The following is a 23,921-nucleotide window of genomic DNA, read 5'->3' as shown; positions in this document are numbered from 1 at the left end:
ATTATGAGGTTATTCAGCTTTTGTCAGATAGTTTGACGCTGCAATATCTCACCAACTTGTCATGAGGCCAAAAATATAGCTTATATGACACGAGGACACGCAGCAGGAGAAATAATCGTTTATTCGACACATTCTCCATGTGTTACTTTCTGTGTACAACTTTTATAAGCCGTTTCAATTTATGCGGCTCCAGACACATTTGGTTTTTATTGTATTGGTCCAAAGTGGCTCTTTCAACACTTTGGGTTGCCGACCCCTGGTTTAGACCAAGAGTTCCCAAACCTTTTCTTGTGAGGGCCACAAAACTGTTTTCTTCTCTGATGGGGGGCCAGGACTAATTTGTAGGCTAACAGAAAAAGTGTAACAATCACAGCCTAAACGTAAAGATTTATGGTTTTCCAGAAATCCACATATAGAATATTTTTTAATAATTCATTTCTGTAATCTTCACCGAAGAATAAAACGAAAACATTTACGATAGATTAATAGCTGAAGATGCTTAAATCGATAGCTAAAAACACTGAAGCTGATAGCTGAAAACGCTGAAGTTAATAGCTGAAAACACTGAAGCTGAAGTGCCGATTTTTTAACAGAAAAACATGTATTAAATTATTCAAAACAGCTAGCATAAAGCTAAAATATTAACTAAACTTCAGAACAGCCTAAAAAACTGAAAAAACCTGAAATTATCCAAAACAGCTAGCATGTAGCTGAAATATTAGCTAAACTTTAAAATAGCCTAAAAACAAAAAAAAAGCCTAAATTAGCCAAAACAACTAGCATGTAGCTGAAATATTAGTCTTATGCCAAATTCATAAAAAAAAAACTGAAAAAATGTCTAATTTAGCCAAAACAGTTCAGGGGGCCGGGACAAATGTAGAGGAGGGCCGGATCCGGCCCGTGGGCCATAGTTAATGGACACTTTAGACTACTATCACATATTCCAAAAGGCTAATGCGGTGCAACCTAAATGCAGAGATCTCAGCAAATTTTGCAGATAGCCACAGAGGTTTGAAGAAAAGGTTCAAATTAAACGATGACCAGACTATATTTTTTTACATCATTCAATTTAAAATCTGATTTAGAAGTCCCGATCCAGAGACAGACAAGTGACAGGAAGGCAGCAGCGCCATAATTGACGGAGGGTCTCCAAGGACCCTAAAATTGTCTGATTATCGGACGATTTAATACAAGCAGTTTGTTTGAGTTAGAAGACAGGAACTAGTCTGCTGGTTACCGTGTTTGAGGTTGGAGTCATCCAAAGGAAGCCAAAGCAGGTCGGCTTGGTGCTGGTCGTTCTGGGCGAAGTCTGGGTTCTGCAAACTGGGGATTTCTGCCTGATACTGCGAGCCGATGTTGATGCGCCTGCGTGCCGGGAGAAAGTTTAAGGTTTAACGTTTTGTTAAAAGGAAACCTGCTCAGATGCTCGTTGGTACTCACGGTTCCAGGCTGACAGGAGCTGCATCAGTGACGATGGGTAAAACTGGAGGAGTAATGTCTGAACTCACTGGAAACAGAAAATAAAAACCTGATCCATCATCTGAGGAAGCGTCTCTTTTTGTGTTTTCAATCCAAAACGTACCAGAACGCAACAGGCTGCGTGTTGCGGATTTTGGAGTCACGGGCGGAGGGAGGATCTGGTTGCTCGCCATGTTGGTGAGGAAAGCTGAAAAGTAGAGGCCGGACCCCCCTCGAACGGGGGACAGAATGGGGGGAGGTGTGTACGGCGGCAGCGAGTGAGGGTTCTCCGGCAAGCGAATGGGAGAGCGAAGGTTACTCTGGTAGGAAGTGATGCTGGAGTAGAGCGACGGCGGGATGAAGGAGGACGCTTTGGGAGGAGGGATGATGAGCGGCTCGGGACGAGGTCGCCGCTTAAACTTGGATTTCCCATCTTCATCCGCTCCCGAATCGGTTTCCGCCTCCTGCGTGAAAACGGGATTGAAGTGACCGGTGTTTTTCCCAAAAAATTTTGATGAGCTGTAATGCAAAACATGAGCTTTCTTCTCAAAGTTAGGATGGAGAGTCATGCAAATGAGTTTTACAGTGAAAAGGTGTAAAAAATCAGGAGAAGTATCAAATATATATATTTTTTTTCTTTAAAAACTGGTACTTAATTGTGCAGATTTTAAGTTTTTGTGAAATATTTTTACAAAATTCTGCTTTAATGACCCACTCCAACAAAAAAAAATGTTTTTGATGGGACTTTTCTGATAAAAATAATGAAAATTAGGCTTAAAATTGCATCTCTGTTTAATTCTTTATTCAAATTGTTGTGAATTTGGAGCAGACAAAAAAGGCAGTTGGAAAAAGAGCTCATATGTGAATCTCTGCTTCAGTCAATTCTGATGCATTTACTTAAAGTCGAGGCCCAGGGGCCAGATCCGGCCCTCCAGATCGTTTTATTTTATTGTTATTAATGGCCCGATGTTATCTTACACTTATTTCTAACTTGTATAATTTTGAAAATATATATTTTTATGGAAACTACAATATTGAAAGTTATTTAAGGTTTAAGTTGATTTATTCTGAAATAATGTTCCTGTCTTTTTAATATAAATATATATGCTTAAAAGTTACTGTTTTAAAGTTTAAAAAAAAATTGGCATTCTGCTGGGTTTTTTTGGCTAAGATTTTTTAGGCTATTTTGGAGTTTAGCTAATATTTACATGCCAGCTGTTGTGGCTAATTTAGGCTTTTTAAAAGTTTTTTTAGGCTATTGTGAAGTTTAGCTATTTTTTATAGCTCCATGCTACTTGTTTTCGGCTAATTTAGACTTTTCTTTTTAAGTTTTTTATGCCATTTTGGTGCTTAGCTAATATGTTAGCTACATGCTAGCTGCTTTGACTAATTCAGGCTTTTTAAAAAAGTTTTTAGGCTGTTTTGGAGTTAGGCTAATATTTACATGCTAGCTGTTTCAGCTAATTTAGGCTTTTTTCAGTTTTTTTAGGCTATTGTAAAGTTTAGCTATTTTTATAGCTCCAAGCTAGTTGTTTTTGGCTAATTTAGGCTTTCCTTGTTAATTCTTTTAGGCCATTTTGGTGTTTAGCTAATATTTCAGCTACATGGTAGCTGTTTTGACTAACTCAGGCTTTTTAAAAAAGTTTTTTAGGCTGTTTTGGAGTTAGGCTAATATTTACATGCTAGCTGTTGTAGCTAATTTAGGCTTTCTTAAAGTTTTTTTAGGCTATTGTGAAGATTAGCTATTTTTTATAGCTCCATGCTAGTTGTTTTTGGCTAATTTAGGCTTTTCTAGTTAAGTTTTTTAGGCCCTTTTGGTGTTTAGCTAATATTTCAGCTACATGCTAGTTGTTCTGACTAATTCAGACTTTTTGAAAAAGCTTTTTAGGCTGTTTTGGAGTTAGGCTAATATTTACATGCTAGCTGTTGTGGCTAATTTAGGCTTTCTTAAAATTTTTTTAGGCTATTGTGAAGTTTAGCTATTTTTATAGCTACATGCTAGTTGTTTCTGGCTAACTTAATCTTTTCTTGTTACGTTTTTTAGGCACGTTTGGTGTTTTGCTAATATTTCAGCTACATGCTAGCTGTTTTTGACTAATTCTGGCTTTTTAAAAAGTTTTTTAGGCTGTTTTGGAGTTAGGCTAATATTTACATGCTAGCTATTGCAGCTAATTTAGGCTTTTAATTTTTTCTGTTTCTAGGCTATTGTGAAGCTTAGCTATTTTTATAGTTACATGCATTTTTTTTGGCTAACCTAAATTTCTTTAGGCTAATTTTGCCTTTAACTAATATTTTAGCTAGCTATCACATTCAGTGTTTTCAGCTATCGATTTTAGCATCTTCAGCTAACAGCACTAGCATCTTCAGTGGCCACATTCATCTTACAGCATTCACGTAATGCTATATATCTAGTTCATAATTATGTTAAAGATTTACAGTTTTAAAAAATTTGTTTTAAGGGGGTGTTCAATAAATGTTTATCCTGTTCGGCCCGCGTCCTAAGCTGAGTTTTGGATTTTGACCCCTTGTGAGATTGAGTTTGACACCCCAGACTTACTGATAAATAAATCCATATACGTTCCTAGTCCGAGCGTTTGGCTCAAAACTGGGGCCATGTCCGAATTCCTCCACAACTCATTGTGCATTCGTCATTTTGTAGAGCTGTCCAAATCAACAATTCCTTGATTACCACAAAACAATGCATTGTGGGAAACGGTGTCCTGGAAGTTCTTGTACTTCGACGTGATGCTGATCAGAAATAAGTGGCACTAAATTAAAGAAATTTGCGCATTTTGTAACTCTTTCTGGAAAGTAGTGAATCACTGATATAAAAATGAACAAGATTTCAAATCATCTGTAGTTAGATATGTTTCCTTTATGAGTTTTATGAGTTTCCTTTAAAAATTTACTTAAATTTCAGTTTGATTCATTTTTCTGGGACAATGGACATCTAATTAACCCAGTGGCTAATCTGTCGTCTATGGATAGATGTTAAAAATTATTATAAAAACATAATATTCAAGTTCATAATAAAGAGGAAAGGCGTATTAAAATTCAAAGGAATGTTAAGGAAAACCTGACTTCCTGTTCTCATTCAGTCCTGCTGTTCACCTTCACTTCAGGCGCCTTTCCCTGGTCTCACCCACGATCCAGACGAAGCAAAAGTGTTTTGAAACACCTATTGCTCACTCAAATGCTACATGCATTGTGCTTTAACAATTTTTGCCAAAAAAATATGTTTAAATTTAATTTGTATCCACATTTTCATCATCAGAACATTTATAAATAGACGTTTTTATGACAAAATATATGTATGTTTGTATTGATTAGATTTTCACTTCCTATAGTTTTTAGTACTTAGGGATCAGGGTGGGAATTCGGACATAGCCCAGATGTCTGGTTATGGGTGTGAGGGGCTGTAAGCTAGTGGTAGACGGATAGATGGTGGGAAGTGGGGGCAGGCTTACTCCGCACCAACACAAATCAGAGGCAAATTTCTAATAATCTCCACTTTGCAGTAACTATGTTCTAACATAATCTTTTAAAATAGATCAAAAGATGATCAGAGTGGGTCTTTATATTTAAGAATAATCAGGATAATATGTGAAATTCTTAAAATGCAGAAGTGGCTTCTCATCTGTTGCAATCGTTTCAGGACTGAAGCAATGAAGACTTTGACCTCCTTGGAGAACCCAATTTTCCATATTGATTGTAAGTACATCTAGTCTACTTTTACGTCAAATCTCTCCTCTGGTGAGAACCAACCTGACTAAAACTCTCAGTCACAGAGTTCCTGCGAGACCGCCGCCGAGCTACGATGACAGAGGGTTTGCGGTCCGACTGGCCGGCAGACCACTCTCTCTGGCTGAGACTTGCCTGAGCCCAGCCACCCTGCGGGTCCGTTTGACTCCGAGGCACCGGCACAGACACAGGGATAACCAGCGGCACGATGGGGGGCTGTCGGCTGGACGCGCCGTCCTCCTGCTGCCACCCAGAAAAGACAAAGAAGAAAGAAAGAAAGGGAGGGGAAAACAAAAAAAAGAGGAAGATGATGAATCCACATGATTTTGCAGACTAATTTTATGACACATCAAAGCCATGTTTTGGTTTCTTTAAAGCAGATTTTAAAAAATATCGGATATTTCTAGCAATATTTTCCTGAATTCTGATATAAATTATTTAAAGAATAATATCATTATGAGGGCCTTTATCCAACTGTTTCTTTGTAACAACAGCTCTGAATTGTTGCAGGAAACCTGTTTGGGTAGAATCGACGTGGAGTCGTGTAGGTTGACAGATCTGCCCCTCCTTACCTCCACAAAAAGACTAAGAAAAAGGCCTGAGGAATGTGGAGGTGTGCAGACATGCAGCTGCACCAACTGCTCGCTCTGTCGGTCGGTCGGTGTGCACGTTCTGGATTAAAAGGAAACCTCGTAACCTTGTGGAGAACTGCGTGTCCAAAACGTTTGCTGTTTACTGTCTGTGTAGTAACGGAGAAACTGAAGAGGAACGCTTCGGTGGGTGTGAGACTGACTGTGTAAACAATATAAACCTTGAATAAAAAGAAAAAAAAAAGGTGTCTGCTCTCCTTGTAAATGAATGTGCGGCGTCCAGCAACGGTTTGACAGTTGAGACAGAAAGACGGAAGAAAAGGATTGGAGAGCCATAAGGAAGTTCTGCTCTTCCTCATTATATGGCTGCTTTTTTTCTTCAGACGAGAAAACTTCTCACTTTCAAAAAAAAAATAAATAAATCGTCTTACTGTCCTGTCACTCTTTGAGGCCATTTTAATACTCTATGAATGAGTAATGAATGTTAGTGTTTTTTCACCTTAATTGCTTTAGCAGGCAGAGACTCCATCTCTGACGCCTTTTGCGCAAGAGTCTCCAGGTTGATCTCCTTGGACGCTCTCCGTCTTCTGCGGGTATTCTGGATGACCCCTCCTGTTGCCGCCTGGCTTGCTCCTCCTCCTCCTCCTCCTTTGGCTGCTGGCACACCGGGAACTCCGTTCAGGGATGGCGGCGGCTCTTTGGGCGCTTGAGCCCACGGGTTTGCAGGAGGAGGGCCGAGCGGGGACTGTCCCTCCCTGGAGAGGCGCCGTGAGCGCCGAGGGGCGGCCTGCGCTGCGTCCAGAGGGTTTGAGGGAACCTTTTCGGGGCACTGATCGGGCGCGGGTGACGCCTCACAGGTGGGAGTCTCCGGGTGCAGCAGCACCGACTGAGGCTCTTCTTTCACATGGATGCCGTCGGGTAACTGAAGCTCCGGATGCGGATACGCTCCGAAGTTTTGAGTCGGTTGCTGCTTGGATTGCACCTGTGGCTGTTCTGGCTGCGGCACGTTTTGTTGTTGGAGTTGTTGCATTTGCTGCATTTGTTGCTGTTGCTCCTGGATTTGTTGCTGGTGATATTGTTGCTGCATTTGTTGCATTTGTTGCTGTTGCATTTGCTGCTGCAGCTGGAGTTGATGCTGCTGTTGCTGCTGCTGCTGCTGGTGATGATGATGCATCTGTTGCTGCTGCTGCATCTGCTGCAGAAGTTGCTGTTGCGTTTTGGGCTGCTCGCCATAGACCATGTTTTGCTTGTTTCCAGTGAAAACAGAGTAGTACTCGGAAGGAAACTGCTGCTTGTTGGGTCGAAACGACGCCTGGAAGGGCTGCAACACTTGTCCCTGCAGGGCGTGAGACGGCTGATTCTGGAGCTCCATGCCTTTGTGGTGATAGGCCTGCAATTGAGCCTGATGCATTGCGGCGGCGGCGGCGTGCTGCTCCCACTCCAACCCTCTGCCCTGACTCTGAGGCTGGGTGGCGTCCCTGTACACCTCCACAGGTGCCGGCAGCTGGTTTTCCCCGCCGATCTGCAGGCTGTCGTGGGTGCCTTTGTGGAAGGGCATCTGACCCCTGACGTTCACGCCGCCGATGTACGGGGCAAAGTTTTGGCCCCAGCTCTGGACGGGAGCCTCCTGGGGCCAAGCGGCCCCCTGCACGGAGTCCTGCATCCACTTCGCCTGCTGATAGTGCGGTAGAGCTCCCTTCTCCGGGTTGAAAACGTTGGAGGTGCCGGCGCCGTCGCTATGACTCGTCTTTAAAGCCGGTTGGCCCATACCATAATGCGCCTCCGCCTTCTTCATGTTGTCAGTATTAACTTGGGAAGGAAAACTCATAAAAAGTCTGAGCGTGCAAAACTTTCCTCCGTAGTGTTCACCTAACTGAGAATCCAGGGAGGAAATACAGATCCCAAAGGAAAGTGCAGGATCTTAGGAGGCTCTGCTGTCCATTCTTCTTCTCCTTTCTGCCTTTTGAGAACAAAAAAGTCACATTTTTATTCACTTTTATGCTAGTTTTGAGTCAACTTGCTTGCTAGCAAACCCAAACTTGAGGCCTGCGCCTCAAGCCAGCCCCGTCTGTAAAGTTCAACAAAATAAAATGCAGAGGAAATATACTTGCAGGAATTACGATACGAACTAACGAAGTTCTGAGCAACAACAAGCAGGCGCCTGCGCTGCAGCTGCCATTTGGCACAACAAGAAATACAGGAAACGAAGGGGCTCGTTCAATCACCCGATAGCCAGTAATGCTGTTACTTAGAAGTAATAAGGAAGCGATAGAGTCAAAGACTTCAGATACCTTCTGTCTGTTTGTATGTTTGTTTTTCAGAGGTGCACAGACTTCTCCATGACTAGCTTCATGGAGCCACTCTGGTTTCGATCAAAGTCGACTTGGTGCAGCTCCATGACCGGAGAGTGTGCGCAGCAAATGTCATAGCTGACAACTTTCCATCGAGTTTCGCTGCGCACAATATGGCGAACGGACGACTTCACGGTCCCACGAAAACAAAACGACAGAGTCCGGCCGCTCGGGAACGGGCTTTCTATCGCCGTAGCCGCGATGTTGCACAGCGTATCCGTAAAACCGTGCACTTCCAGGAAAACATGTCCACAACTTTCACCCCCCTTTCGTCTGCAGTCGTCAACGAGGGAGCCGCACATGAGACAAACGCTGCCCCACAGCGGCGGAAGCTGGTAGTTACGTTGTTGTCGTGTGGCTCCGCCGGGTTGAAGCTGCTGCTCCGGTTTGTCGAGCGTGCAAAGAAACTGCGCAAAACGGTGGACAATTTTTTTCTTTCTATTTTTTTTTACTACAGACACGAACGCACCGGCTCACCCTAAACACCATGACTCACGGCCGGCCGTCCAATCAAATCGTCTGACCACGCCCAAAATTACATCCGCGTACGTTTGTTTTGCTGACCCTGCTGCCCCGTATGCAAAAGTCGTGTTTAACAGTAAACAGAACGCTTACAGTTCTTTTAAGACGATTTCATCCAGTTTTTTGTTATAAATATATACATAATTTTTTATCTTGTGTTTTGAAATATTTAAGTCAAATGCACACCTTAACTAACTCGCTGTTAACTGTTTTATTTTAGTTTAAATTTTGAAAAAGAAAGCAGGAAACATAAAGAAAACATAATAAAAATCTAATTACTAGTGTAAACAAAATAATTAGAAAATATTTTAAAATATATCTATTTATGTGACTTCATATTCTTTAAATAAAGAAAAATTATTGTTCTAATTACATCAAATAATCTTTGAGAATTAAATTGGGTGGTTGTGGAAAACCAAACTTTTAATACGATGGAATCATCTTCATATTTAAGGTTAAAAAGGCTAAGAACACTTAAAAAGTATGGCATAATTTCAACATTTTGCAGGTAAAGGTGGTTTTCAAAAAGATGACACACTACAGTAGAGTAAAAACATGCATAATTAATTTAAAAATACTGTGGGAAAATATTTAAGTATTTAGATACAAACACTAAAAATTCAGTCTATTACGTACTAAAAAAAAACTAATCTATCTTCCACCCATTACTTGTTTGAACTGGTCATCTATAAAAAAAAGTTACCTGTCCAAACCCTTAAATAGTCAAACTGCAACCTTTCCATTATGACCAAGACCAAAGAACTGTCAAACGACACCAGGGATAAGATTGTGAAAAAGAAAAACTGTTTCTCAGACATAATTTCTGCAGAGCAGCAGTAGTTCATCAGACATTTTCAATCACTTGAATAAAGAAATACTCCCAAACTCTTTAGTCTTAATTTTCTTTGTATATGTCATCCATCATGAGGAAAGGAACATAAAATCGTACAAAAAACATTTTTTTTTTTTAATTATTATTGTGGCTCTTTTAAATTGTTCCAAAGATGAATGAGCTGAGTCTTTAATTGAATGATTATAACAGCATGTCCTCTTCTCATGATTATTAGAATTAAATTTAATATAATTTAAAAAATCAGTTAATATTCAGATTTTTCTCATAACATGTTCTGATTAAAGCAAAATTCGGAATACTTGGGACTCCAGTTGAGAGCACAGACCGAAAACTGTTGCTGTTTCATGTAAACACATTTTAGTTTGGTTGTGCTGCTGCTCTGCGCTGCTGTCTGTGGGCGGGGCTCTCTCCGTGTTGCAGGTACTCCTCCGCCACGCCTCCTGGATGCGGGAATCTGAGGACCAATTAGAACGCACGGAGATCGTGACGTCACGAGCACAGCAGCGCAGGGATATCGCTCCCCATCCATTAGCGGCTAAATGGCTAAGGATCGCTAACGATCAGCTATGATTCACGTTTTATTTGCTTGTAAAATGAAAACTTTTTCGTAATAGAGAAAAAATGTTTGGATTAAAGCAAAACGGAAGCAAGGAGATTGTTGGTTTATATTGTAGAGGAAGCGAGGTAAGAGCTCGCGGAGGGATTTCCTTCCAAAGAGTTATCCATTTGGAAACATGCTAATTAGCCTTTTAACGGTACCACAAGGAGTCGCCTTGCTAAAAACGGCGATACATGCTATTCTTTAAAAAAAAATAAAACACATTTTTTTATTAATTCAAAAAAGACCAAATGGTTAATAATAGACAGTGTTAACTATTTTGTATTTTGTATCAGACTAGCTAAACGATGCTAACTATCAAGCAGCTAAATTCTAGATGCATCTTACATGTAATATATGTGTTGTTATGTTGTGGTTACATGAAATAAACCTAAATGATGCTCTTTCTTGTGCTACAGCTTCAGATTTATCAAGAAATCAGGTAGATGTCTTAATTTAAGGATCTACTTTATTCCAGGGATGTGTTTGTCAAACTGATGCCAGGTTCAGGCTGTAGGTGACAGCAGCCAAGATGAATGGAGGTGTGGAGCACACGGATATCCTGTCCGTGGGAGATGTGGTCAGGGACCGGTGGAAAGTGGTATGTTTTCTTCCAGAGGATTCTGCGTTCTAAAGGGGGAAAGCAGAAGTTATCATTCCTCCATTTGATTTCAGGTCAGGAAGATAGGTGGAGGCGGCTTTGGGGAGATCTATGAAGTTCTGGACCAGTTGAGTCAGGCCACTGTGGCGCTGAAGGTGGAGTCTGCTCAGCAACCCAAGCAGGTGCTGAAGATGGAGGTGGCTGTGCTGAAGAAGCTTCAGGGTGAGTGATGATGTTCTGACTGTGTGACTGTTATCGTTCTATCTGTCGTTTAACCAAACTATGGTTCATAGCAATGCAGTAATGTTTGTTTTTGCACCCAAAACTGGCTTTAAAAGCGGCACTTTTGCAACTTTTTGCATTTTTTTTTTATGACATAGACACTGATTATCATTATTTCAGCTCATCTCTCACACTTAAAAGATGCTGGAAGCAAACTATAGAGTGTAGAAGGTAGCCATAGCATAAAAGTCATATTTTGATCTGTTTTTAAAGCATTTTCAGTGATTTTTTAAAATTATTATGCAGTTTTTAGTCCTTTTCTGGGTCATAGTTTGTCCAAAACGACATTAGTTTAATAGAAATTTGTATTTGAGTTCTAGGCAGAACTGTTCCCATCACCTATACCTCAGCATTCTGTTTATACCACGTGACAAAGTCGAGGCCCAGGGGCCAGATCCGGCCTTCCGCATAATTCTATCCGTCCCTCCAGTTCGTTTTATTTATTATTATTAAATTATATCCCGATGTTATCTTACTCTCATTTCTAACTTGTTTAATTTTGCCAAAATACATTTTTATGGAGAGTAAAATATTTGAAGCTATTTAAGGTTTAAATTGATTTATTCTGGAATAATATTCCTATCTTTTTATTATTCATAATTATGTTAAAAAGTTGTGGTTTTAAAGTTTGAAAAATTGGCATTCTGCTAACTTTTTGGACTACTTTGGCATTTATTAAGATTTTTTAAGGCTATTTTAGAGTTTAGCTAATATTTCAGCTACATGCCTACATGCTAGCTGTTTTAGCTAATTTAGGCTTTTTAAAATATTTTTTAAGGTTGATTTTTTTAGTTACATGCTAGCTGTTTTGGCTAACTTGTTTTTTAAAATTTTTTAGTTTTTTTGGCTAATTTGGCATTTAGCTAATATTTTAGCTGGTTATCAGCTTCAGTGTTTTCAGCTATTAGCTTCAGTGTTTTTAGCTATTAGTTTCAGTGATTTCAGTTATTAGCTTCAGTGATTTCAGCTATTAGCTTCAGTGATTTCAGCTATTAGTTTCAGTGATTTCAGCTATTAATTTCAGTTATTTCAGCTATTAGCTTCAGTGTTTTCAGCTATTAGCTTCAGTGATTTCAGTTATTAGCTTCAGTGATTTCAGTTATTAGTTTCAGTGATTTCAGCTATTAGCTTCAGTGTTTTCAGCTATTAGCTTCAGTGATTTCAGCTATTAGCTTCAGTGATTTCAGCTATTAGCTTCAGTGTTTTCAGCTATTAGTTTCAGTGATTTCAGCTTAGATCTTCAAATTCAGCTTACAGTATTCACACTAGCTGGTAATGCCATATGTCTAGTTTATAATTATGTTAAAAAGTTACGGTTTTAAAGTTTTTTAAATATAGTTTTATAGTGTTCAATAAATGTTTATCCTTGTCGGCCTGTAACCTAAGGTGTGTTTTGGATTCTAACCCTTTTGTACAATTGAGTTTGACTTCTTTTAGTTTACACGCTCTCCTGCTTGCTAACATTAGCGACGCAACAAAAATGGCTACCAATACTGGAGCTATCCAGATGTACAGAATTAAACCAGATGACGGCTCAAATGAGGAAACCGAAGATGTAGTAGCTTCACGTGTACGAGATTATTTCATCAATATTTTTTGTCTGCTCCTGATTCACAACAAATTGAATAGAGAAATAATCCTAAAAGTCACTTAAAGCTTAATTTTCTATTATATATGTTCTCCAAAATCAGAAAAATGCCAAAAAAACATGTTAAAAACACAATTTTCATCAGAGTGGGTCTTTAAAGAGTTTACGTTTCAACCCTAAATGTGGAAATATATCAATAATTGCTTGGAGTGAAATTTGGTAAAAATGAATCTGATCTTTTTAGGTAAAAACCACGTGTGTCGCTTTGTGGGCTGTGGCAGGAACGATCGCTTCAACTACGTGGTGATGGAGCTGCAGGTATTTCTTCTCCTACCAGTCATGTTTATCATTTTCCGCTGCTCCACCTCAAACCATTAATTTTCTGCGTTCAGGGGAGGAATCTGGCAGACCTGCGCAGAACAATGAGCCGCGGCACGTTCTCCGTCTCCACAACGCTGAGGCTGGGCAAGCAGATCCTAGAAGCCATCGAAAGCATCCATTCTGTTGGTTTTCTGCACCGCGACATCAAACCGGTGAGATGCTGATCATGGTGTTCGTGTGATGAATACATTACAAACTAAACCTGCTGATTTAAACTGCAGTCAAACTTTGCCATGGGACGCCTGGCCAGCACCTGCAGATGCTGCTACATGCTCGACTTTGGTTTGGCTCGCCAGTTCACCAACTCAAATCAGGAAGTCCGGCCTGTAAGTGCTTCTACTTTATCAACTGTAGCATCATTTTAGTTAAATTAATTAAAGAATTTTTTTTTTTTTATTAAACTCTTAACACCAGTTTGACAAAACGGTTCAACTTCCTGTTTTGTTCTGTCCTTCAGCCTCGTCCTGTCGCCGGTTTCAGAGGAACTGTGCGATACGCTTCAATCAACGCTCACAAGAACAAGGTGGGCTCTCTCACTATGACTGTCTTTGTCATTTACAGCATTCTCTTGTTTATTTGTTTATTTATTACGTCATAAAATAGTCAAATATATGTGTTGCAATTATTATTATGGATGTTTTAGGGCTGCAAACACATGGACATTTTCTCTTTTTTTAAACTCTCAAAGTTTTCAGCCGATGAAAATCACGTTTTTCTGTATTTTTGTGACGATGGAGGACATATATATATAAAGAAATTAAGATTAAAATTACATTCTTGAGTATTTCTTTATTCGAATCGTAGTGAATCAGAAGCAGAAGAAAAAATGCTGTTTGGTTGTGATATTATCACAATAACAATAATATCACGATATACCACAAAAAAAAATATTTTCAGTTATTCTCTGAAAAAAAATGACAAAAATTTCTTTACTTACTTTTCTGACTTTATTTTTCAAGTAACATGTAACTAAATGATTACAAATGAGAAACATTTTTTTTAAAGTGCGTAACAGTTTCAAGTATCTTTGCAGGAAAACACTTTTTTTGCACAATAAAATAAACAAATTAAAACGATAGAAGAGATATGGTTCAATAGACAATTTTTATTTTTAATTTATGTATATTTTTTAATACAGAATACACTTTTCTGTCACCCACACGATATGTATCATTATGTGGCCGAGCACTAAGTCTGAGAATGAGGGGCTGTAAGTTAGCGGGAGAACATGTGAACAAAGAGCTTTCAGCTACGTAGAGGGGAAGAGAGGGCGGGGTTGCCCTCCACCCAGTCCGCTCCGCCCTCTCTGGCTCTTCATATGCGTTTTGTTGGCTTTAAATTTTTGCCGGACGCCATTTTTTGTGAAGTTGGGGCTATTCACGACCTAAACTGTAAATCATGAGAGCGAGTGTAAAGTTCATCGAAGTAAAACCTATTTTCTCCTGTACTAGCTGTTTGTGTTTCCTCTACTTGTTGCACAACAAGTCAAATATGTACTTTTAAGCCTACAGAAGATAAAAGCACTACGGTAATACAAGTTCTGAGGTTACCCACTGTATGAAGGCGAGAAAAAAAAGAATGAGTTGTTTTTTTTTACTAGTACTTCCTGTGTTAATGGCGGGTTATTGTGTGAACCTACATAAGTCCGGAGTAACCGCAGCCATCCGTATCCATTGTGAGTCATCAGCTGTAGCTCCACACCGGAGCCAGACCAGATCCAGTGTAAACTCGGCATCAGAAACAAACTTCTAATGAATTCCTGCCACTCTGCAGAGACTATACCAGAGATCGGCAATCTTTAATAATAAAAGAGATATTTGGGTTCGATTTGTACTGAACTTTAGCCTTTAGAAAATTTGGGGTTGGATTCTTATTTTTCTGTTTAATAATACATATGAATTATGTCTATATTTTTGGCACGAACAAAAGCAAAAATATAAAATGTGTGATAAAATGTGATTTCTGTTTCTTTTCTCTTTTTCTGTAACTTATTTTCAAATTAAAAGCTGCTCTGTGCCAAAGAGGATCATCCCAGATAATATAGATAACGTGCTTTTAGCTCATAAAAGATTCAACTTTTTAACCAAAGTTTTGCTTTGCACATAAAATCTGTTCATTCCGGAGGTAGAGTTGAGAAAACAAGACATTTTTAGGTCAACAGGGATGTAAAAACCTACATAGTTTATCATCTATGTGCACCAAAGCCATCCATTTATACATTTAACTAATCTGAAATAAATACTAATTAAGTAAACCTTACTTTTAGTAATTGGTATTTTATTTTTATTCATTTGTGTTCTTTTTCCCCTCTGTCCTCAGTAGTCTTTAACTGCTGGGTTTTGTTATTTTAGTTGGGAGTTGGTAGTCTTAGTTTGTGGGTTCTGTACAAGAAGAGATTTATTGAGAATATTCTACAGCCAATCAGAAAGCAAAATATCTCCTAAAAAAAAAAAAAATTGTTTTTTAGCTACATATTTACATCAGCAAATCCCCCTTCGTCTGCTGCAGTGCAGTTTTTTTGTGTCTCCAGTTTGTCATAAATCACTGCTCTTATCCTGGTGTCTTGTGTTGCAGGAAATGGGTCGTCATGACGACCTCTGGTCTCTCTTCTACATGCTAGTTGAGTTCATGGTTGGGCAGCTTCCCTGGAGGAAAATAAAGGATAAGGTATGCGCGACTATCGGTGCATCCCCGACGAACGCCGATCACCCGCTCACTTCATCCTGCTCTCGTCTTTAGGAGCAGGTCGGCAATCTAAAGGAAACTTACGACCACCGACTCATGCTGAAGCACCTCCCTTCCGAGTTCAGTACGTTCCTGGATCACATCATGACCTTGGATTACTTCACCAAGCCTGACTATCAGGTTGTCTATCTTTTGTTTGTTTTGCATGTTTCTCTGTGACTGTCAGATGCTGATGCATGTTTTTTTTTTTTGTTTTTTTTAGCTGCTGACGTCAGTGTTTGACAGTGCCATGAAGAGCCACAATGTGCTGGAGAATGACCCCTACGACTGGGAGAAATGTGACTCGGAGGATGTGCTGACCATCACTGCCGCAGCAAACACTGCTCAGCAGCTCACTCGCCTCACACCGGCTTACCTCGGGTACTTAACGCCAAGAATATTCTATTACTATTGACGCCGCTGCTGCAGCTCTGCTCTCAAGCTGTGCAGGAAACTACAGCTTTTAATCTGAAAATCTGCACAGTCAGAGATGTGAAAATGAGCTGCAGGGGTCACCTTCCTTCCCTCTCCTCCACAGCATGGCCAACGCCTCAGTGCTGCCAGGAGAGCTGCAGAGGGAGAACACCGAGGATGTCCTTCAAGGGGAACGCCTCAGCGATGCAGACAACTGCCCCCCCATCCCCACGCCGACAACCCCTGGTGGAGATGTGTGGGAGGAGATGGACCGCAACCGCAACCATAAACGTGCCCAACCCATGATCAGGAAGGTCGGGAGTGCACTTTACTGTAAAAGCTCGTACATTACGGTCATAAATAGAACATGAGGAGAATTCTCTTTCAGCTGAAACCTCCTAACTCCTGCTGGAAGGGTTATAATCTGTTATTCTGCTCACTCACAGGTGGTGAGTGAAGACGAACACAGTCAGAATCAGGGGAACCAGAGTCCGAACACCGGCTCCATGCAGAGTTCGCCCCGACGGGTGCGATCAGAAACCATGTTCTTAGACAGAGCCGCTCCGCTGCTCCGGAGGATGAGGCACAGCCAGAGCTTAGCGTTCGAGAAGAGGCTCGCCCCCGAACCCAAACCCACCATCGAGCGCTTCCTCGAGGCCTAGTACGTGCTAAAAAAAATCCACTAAACAAAACCCTGAAGGAAAGAAGGGCTTTATTTATTTGTTTTTATTTGTTTCAGTTTGGGGAAACAGCGTCCAGCTCTTCCCTGTGTTGGAGAGAAGTCAATCCCTGAGAAGGAACAAGGGAGGCTCACCCCTACGTCCAATCAGGAGCATTCCGGTACCGCCACAGTGGATCCAGAGGAGGGTGCGGCCAGCAGCGGCTTTGTCGCAGTGACCGTCAGCCCCATGCCGCAGGAGGGGGATTCTCAAGAGTGGGTGATGCTGGAGCTCGAGCAAGGCAGCAAGCCCGCCGCTGACGGGAAGCACGAGGACAAGCGTCGGACCCACGTCCCCGCTGACGCTCGAAACCCGGCGCCGCAGGATGAGGAGCACAGCAGTCCCGCGGCTCCCAGCAGCCCCGTCCTGTCACAGATGGCCATGCCCGGCACGTGGTTGCTGGGTCACCGGAGGCTGCCGGGAATGCTGGGACAAATGCCCTCAGTGGTTATGGGAAGACCCCAGATGGAGCAGGTAGGGGGTGGCAAAGTGTGTTGTTTGGAGGTCAGTTTGTGGAGAAAAGTTAGCAAAACTCTCTAAATTCAAGATTAAAAGCTACTTTGCATGAATTTCTTAGCTAGTTTGGTAACATTATAATTTTTTGGTGACTATTCTGGCTCTTCAAAAATAAAAAAAAAATGGTTTTGCTGTAAGGCCACAAAATGAACATCCCATAATAAGCTCTTGTTGAAAGAAAAAAAAACATGGAAAAAAAAACAAAAAAAAAATATTCCTCTTTTTTATGTATTGCATCTTATAAATCATAATAATTAATAGTTAATAGTTTTACTGAATTAATTCAATTAAAACTAGAAAACTAGCTTTATCTGCAACAAAGATAGTATAACGTAGCTAGTGCTAACGTTTTATGCTAACAGTAGTTGCTGAAAAAGTAAAAGCTATTTACAAAATGTGCTAAAAGACTGAAAATGTTGTTAAAGAACTATTAAAGAGTGCTAAATTTCTAAAAAACTTGTAGCAAAATTGCTTAAAAATCCCTAATACATGCCAATTTTGAAAAAAAATATTTAGTGTGTTGCTTAAAAATGAGCTAAACTTTAAATTAAACTTCAGTAGATGCCAAATTAGCCAAAAAAAGCTAGCTTGTTGCTTAAATACTAGCTAAAATCAAAATAGCCTAAAATTCCTCAATAAATTAAATTATTCAAAATTGTTAGCCTATTGTTGAAATATAAACTAAACTCTAAATAAAAATTAGCCAAAAACGTTGCTAAAATATTAGCTAAACTTCAGATTAGCATAAAAAAACCTCAGTAGATGCCAAGTTAACCAAAGGAATTAGCATAATGCTAATATAGCAGCTTGATGCCAATTTTTTTATTTTTTTGGAAAATTACTATAAAAAGTAAAAACATACTCCGTGAATATATTTAAAGGCTTGTTGCTAATCTACTTAAAAATATTAAATTCAAAGACTTTCTCAGTCATTTCCTATGTTGGTATATTTTGGCTCAATATTTCAAAAACTACAAAGTTTATGAATACCAAAAGAACGTTTTGATATCAAGAAAGTGAATTGTGTGAATGCTGTAAATTGAATTTAAGTCAGACTATTTACTAATTTGACTTTTTTTTATCTACTTTGTCCCACAGTCGCCTGTGCTGAAGAACGACGGTGTTGCCTTAGAAGAAACGTCTGGTCACCTGGAGGAACTGGTAGAAGAATGCTTAAAAAATGGCGGTCGTTTGGATTCAGCCGCAGCGTTAAGCCCAGCGAAGGCCGCCGCCGCCCACCTGACTAAAGACCGGGACCCCGAGAGCGACTCCGGTCTGCCGGATCGCTCCTCGGAACCGAATCAGCAGCTCCAGGCTGACACGGCGGGAGGCGCCGTGGAGAGCACGGTCACCGTCTCCTCTTCTCCTCCTCCAGCTCTGCTTAGACAGAGAGATTCTCCATCTTCTCCGAGACTCAGTCGGATCCCGGTGAGGGACCCCAGCAACCCTTTGGACTCTCCGAGCAGGGATCTGAACCTGGAGAAGCGACACCGCTGGAGCAGCCCGGTCCCCGGCTCCCCCACGCACTCCCCCTCCCCGTCCCTGTCCTGCGACAACCTGCCCTGCGCCTTGCCGAGAGACAGACTTTCCTCCGAAAGAGGCTCGCGCTCAGACTGCGTGGGAGAAGATCCCCTTTCCTTGTCGTCTTCTTCAGGAAGTAAAAGTAAAATCCCTCGTCCTGTGAGCGCTTCGTTTCTGCCGGAGCAGCTGAACAGCAGGTTTCTGCCTCGACCGCCTCCCGGAAAACCACCCATCCGTCCTTGTGTTGATAGCAGGTATATACTATCATTCTTTTTTTTTCCATGTCACAAACTCCAAACCCCGCCAAAGGTTTTAAGCACCTAGTATCCGGTGAAAATGAATTTGGGGCAAAGTGAATGGCCCAACGATGACATCCCAGCAGGAGAAGCTATGAAAAAAATAATAAAAATTTCAAAGTCCACTAATGAAACCAAAACACACATTTTGGGGATATCAAAAGGAAGTTTTGAAACTATTATGGGATGGCCACAGGACCTATGGCGTGACGATTTGATGATTTTACATTTTCCCACAATAAGTGTAAAGAAAACTTTTGTTTAAGTGATGACATTTCACACAAATACCACAAAGTTAACTCTACAACCAAGTTTTGTTGACCTTTGACCTTGGGAAGAGGCCACCATCTTGAATTTTCCAAAAGATCACCACTTATAAATTTAAATTCCCCCTAGGGATTTCAGTCTATTGCCTCATAACTCCTTGAATCTACTTAGATAAAAAATTTTGTAATTAGAATTTGTAGGTTTTAAATGGTGTAAGTGTGGCAAGCCCAATTTACGAATCCAAGCTGAACAAAACAATCTAACATACATTAAAACTATCGTACAAATGTGGGCTTGGTTAGCCAAAAATCCTCCGTTGCTAAGGAAATAAATTTTTTTTCTTTAGCCGATTCTTCTAAAAATTCCATAGAATTATTCGTCACCCTCAAGTGACCAAAAAATGAAATGGTTGCTATGGAGATAACCCAACAGAAAAGCTGTAATTTAAAAAAAATGTTTTTTCATTACCTTTGAACCTTCCCAGTAAGATCAAAGGAAGGCGGTTAGGGCGGGGGCGAGTAGTTTTAATTTTGAAACAAAATAAATTTAACAGGACACAACTTAACAAAAATTTCCACCTAGGGATTTCAATTTATTGCTTTATAACTCCCTAAAGCTACTTAGATTACAAAAATGTTGTAATTAGAAGTAGTAGGTTTTTAATGGCGTTAGCGTGGCGAGCTCGCCAAAGTAGCATCGCCTTGTTACTTACACGTTTTTTACCAAAATGTTTTGAAATTTTAATTTATGAATCCCTAGCTCAAGCTGAATAAAATAATATAACATGTAATAGGACTATAGTTTGAATGGGGCTGTTATTAGCAAAAAACCTTGGTTGCTAAGGAAAAAAAAAAAGTTTACTTTTGCAGATTTTACTAAAAATGACGTAGAATTATTTGTCACCTCCAGGCAACCAAAAAATAAAATGGTTGCTATGGAGATAAACCAACACAAAAGCCTCCATTTTGAAAAAAAAAGTGTCATGTGCAGCTCTGAGTGGAGCTTGAGTGAGGTCAAAGGGGGGCTTTTAAAATGTAAACAAAATTAAAGAAGCAAAAATGTCTGACTATCTCGTTGTCTTGCAGGCGGCGGCGACTACGAGTTCGCGCCAGCAGCACCAGCGACGCAGACTTTCTGGCCAGCCTGACCCAGCTCATGCAGGACCGTGGAGGAATACTCCTCAGCCCCCCACATCGCCCTCGAAGCTCCTCCTCCTCACTCCAGCGCTCGCTAAGCTCCTCTCCGTCCCGCCAGGAGCTCCGTGAAGGCGGGACGCTGCAGGGACGCAGCCGTTCCCCGTCCAGCCTCTCGGGCTCCCCGCCCCCGAGGCAAGCTGACCCGCAGGACCGGGCAGCAGGACCCGGTCTGTGGGGTCGCAGCTCCAGAGGACGGGGGCCACTTGGCGAGGGTAAAGGCAAAGTGACCCGATGACTGTATTCACCTCCAAATGACTGAACTGTAGAGACACCGCTTCACTTCCAGTCCCTGGCAGCATGTGTAAATTTATTTACTCAAGGGAATGTACTGTATGTAATTTAAAATGTATTATAAAACAAGTTTATTTATTTATTTGTTTGTTGGATGTGGAGGGGAAAATCTTAAGAATGCCAACTCCTTTCCCTTCTGTTAAAACTCCAAAAAAAGCCTGACTCGAGACCAAAAGGATTTAATACTTTGTGGGATGTAAAAACCATACTAACTGTAGATATGTAACATCAGAAAAGTAGTAATCACTAATTATAGAAACTCACATTATGAGCAAAAACGTAGTAGAAAACAAACACCACATGCCTGAGTCACCATATAAAATACAAAGCAGGAGTTCCTGCATCAACCTTACTTTTATCAACTATTATAGTATTAGCAATGAGCTGCTCATTTTGACAAATCTGTGTGTTATTGTGCTTTTTTTTGCTAATAAATGTATTGCAGTTAGCATATTAGAATGTACATTGCAAGTGCACTCATTTAGGTATTGTAAATGTGCATGAAATATTTTTTTTTAAATTATTTATTGGTACAATCAGCTGAAACATCTGTATTTTTATTGAATTGCTTATCAAAATACATTGCGACATAGACCAGCAAAGAGTCTGCTTTGTTTCTCATTATTAATGTGGTTTTCTTTGTGTTCTGTGATAAAAGCATCACTTTCTTCTGGCTATTTTTTTTTACCTAAATAGTTGATGGAGACAGAAAGTAAAAAATAGAGCTTTACATGTTCATGAGCTAAAGAAAATGTTAACACACAGGAAGAAAAAATAAAATAAATCAGCTAACTTTATCGATGAGACACAGTGTCTTATGGTATTTTAGTGCCCCCCCCCTAAAAATGACTTATACTCTTAATTGATAATTAAAAAAGAATAGTTAAAGCATTATAAAGATGTTTTAAAAATGGCGGGTGTGCTGCTGGAGGTCTAGAACAGAGGGGCAGACTGTCTGGGGTCATCTGGCAGAACGCTGATGGAGTCCTCCGCTTTTCCACACAGCATGCAGAGCATGGTGTACTCCTGGATAGAAGATAACATGTTTTAAAGACAGAACTGGGCACATCTGACAGAAATGTCCTGAAGAAACGAATCCAACATCCAACATTACCTGATATTCATCAACAACAGAGAAGGTGTATTCATGTCTGGCGATGACGTGGTCACAGTTTTTACAAACATCTGGAATAAAAAGAATTTAAAAAACACTCAAAACTTTTCATGTCAAAGTGAACACAATTCCTACAAAATAACCCCAAACATAAACTTAACATAAACAGTTATTTTGCCAAGACTCCAGTGTGAAGTGGAAAAAGAGTCTAAGATTGAAAAAGATTGAGCTTTTCAGGCCGTCAAAAACAATTAAAAAAAATGTATATATCAAAAACAAACCATTCCCACTATGTAGCACGGTGGTGGCAGTATCATGATGTGGGGACGTTTCTCAGCAAGAGGCCCTGAAAGGCTTGTCAAGATAGCGGACATTGAGTGTATCCATTAGAAGATGGACTCAATGGACCATTTTTGGGTTCCGATTAAGACTTATCCACACAGACTCAGTGATGCCAAATGTGCTTTTATAATGCTTATAATGTGTTATAATCTATGTAAACAATTCTATTTCTTTACACGCTTTTTAAAAAAAATATGTTCCAATAATTTTTATGTGAAAAAATACAATTTTTTTTTTAAATATTAGTGATTTATGAAAGCAAAAAGCTGGTTAAATCTTGTATAAAACAGAGATTAGTGTAAAATTTGTGAATAAAAGTCCGTTTATTCAAGCTCTTCCAACACAAACTAATGAGAATTTTTCCTCAAATCTGACTGCAGTTTAGACAGATACCTAACCAAATGCCTGTTTATTACTATTATTATTATTATTATTATTATTATTATTATTTATCGTGGATGGAGCACAAAAAGAGACACTAACGATCGTATGTGACTATCTCCTCCCCATCATCCTCCTCGGTGGATTTGTTGTTGATGAGCACGAAGTCTCTCTTGTGACAGCTAGCACAGCCTTGATAGTTCATCAGATACGAGCCATTCTCCAAACAAGTGTTACCCTTAGATGACAAAAAGTACGACTAAATTAAAGCAAAACAATCGTTCGAGGAGGCTATTTTTCGGTTTGAATTGTACATTTCAATCACAATTGGTGAAGCCTTTAAATAGTTACGACCTACCCGGTCTGGGTATTCCTTTTGCACGCAGCCGTTGCACATTTTAACTTAAAATTTCACAAAAGCGACAAATAAAATGTAAAAACTCAGTATAAACAGCGAACACTTTGAAGGGAAACTCCTCTTCCGTCAAAAACGGGGATAAGACTCTGTAGATCTAAAAGAGCACTGGACGGACAGCATGTGTGTCAAGTTCCCGGGCTGTTCAGTCAGTATGTTTTGTAAATCTATGGTGAGCAGCTAAACATCCGGTGTCGTGCCAAAAAGTGAAATGTTGCCAGAAAGTGGTTTGTCCACGCGGATTTGTATCGTTTTGCGACAATGAAAGCATTTGCTTTTTGTAAGAAAAGCGTTTGAATAAAATAGAATAATATAGAATGGGATATAATAGTATAACTTATTATTACAAACTCAAGGTCCAAATTACAAGACTATAAAAAACTAAGAAATTCATACATAAAAAAACAGTAAATATATATATAAAAATACTAAGACTAAGTCAACATATATTAAAAAAATTGAAAAACTTCCATAAACTAACACTCCCGCCGTTTTCCAGGAACTAGTCAACGATATTCTACGGGTTTTCGTCAATCACTTTGTTTTTGTTTAACTGGATGACATCCTCATCTATTCATGTGACCCTGTCCAGCACGAAACCCACGTCCGACGCGTACCTGAACACCTATTGGAAAACCTGCTCCAAGTCAAAGACGAGAAATTGGAGTTTCACGTCTCCTCCATCTCTTTTCTTGGTTATGTCTTGGAAGCAGGGCAGATCCGACCCGACCCAGCCAAGGTCGAAGAAGTTGCCAAGTGG

General features: G+C 40.1%; 3 protein-coding genes across 6 annotated transcripts in view; 1 reads left to right on the top strand and 2 right to left on the bottom strand.

Annotated features, from left to right (window-relative positions):
- The window catches only part of mideasa (mitotic deacetylase associated SANT domain protein a), a 16,141-nt gene extending 7,279 nt beyond the window's left edge, over positions 1-8,862 (bottom strand). Inside the window, exons 1-6 of one of the 4 annotated variants that reach the window (XM_024291595.2) lie at positions 8,081-8,862; positions 6,289-7,749; positions 5,224-5,439; positions 1,583-1,922; positions 1,441-1,507; positions 1,238-1,365 (exon numbers count right to left, since the gene is read on the bottom strand). In XM_024291595.2, coding sequence (XP_024147363.1) covers positions 1,238-1,365; positions 1,441-1,507; positions 1,583-1,922; positions 5,224-5,439; positions 6,289-7,617 — 2,080 coding nt within the window. In that variant the 5' untranslated portion in view covers positions 7,618-7,749; positions 8,081-8,862. Of the gene's footprint in view, positions 1-1,237; positions 1,366-1,440; positions 1,508-1,582; positions 1,923-5,223; positions 5,443-6,288; positions 7,750-8,080 lie in introns of all 4 variants that reach the window. The other 3 variants (XM_036210536.1, XM_024291594.2, XM_024291596.2) reach the window with 3 other exon arrangements.
- A 1,129-nt stretch (positions 8,863-9,991) lies between these two features.
- ttbk2b (tau tubulin kinase 2b) lies at positions 9,992-21,511 on the top strand. The gene is made up of 15 exons (XM_024291495.2): positions 9,992-10,199; positions 10,592-10,714; positions 10,789-10,936; positions 12,829-12,902; positions 12,977-13,117; positions 13,187-13,291; positions 13,423-13,488; positions 15,540-15,632; positions 15,705-15,830; positions 15,913-16,070; positions 16,228-16,417; positions 16,550-16,764; positions 16,843-17,296; positions 18,437-19,113; positions 20,508-21,511. Exons 2-15 carry the CDS (start codon positions 10,646-10,648, stop codon positions 20,851-20,853), a joined length of 2,862 nt encoding a protein of 953 aa, XP_024147263.1. The 5' UTR covers positions 9,992-10,199; positions 10,592-10,645; the 3' UTR covers positions 20,854-21,511.
- A 30-nt stretch (positions 21,512-21,541) lies between these two features.
- On the bottom strand, positions 21,542-23,302 carry churc1 (churchill domain containing 1). The gene is made up of 4 exons (XM_024291496.2): positions 23,105-23,302; positions 22,849-22,984; positions 22,024-22,094; positions 21,542-21,935 (listed from the first exon to the last, which is right to left on the bottom strand). The coding sequence occupies exons 1-4, from the start codon at positions 23,141-23,143 to the stop codon at positions 21,843-21,845; spliced, it is 339 nt and encodes a 112-aa protein (XP_024147264.1). The 5' UTR covers positions 23,144-23,302; the 3' UTR covers positions 21,542-21,842.
- Positions 23,303-23,921: the final 619 nt, after the last annotated feature.

Source organism: Oryzias melastigma, linkage group LG24, assembly GCF_002922805.2.
Source record: "Oryzias melastigma strain HK-1 linkage group LG24, ASM292280v2, whole genome shotgun sequence".
NCBI lineage: Eukaryota > Metazoa > Chordata > Actinopteri > Beloniformes > Adrianichthyidae > Oryzias > Oryzias melastigma.
The sequence above is the reverse complement of the archived record's forward strand: the minus strand, read 5'-3'. Positions and strand labels throughout refer to the sequence as shown.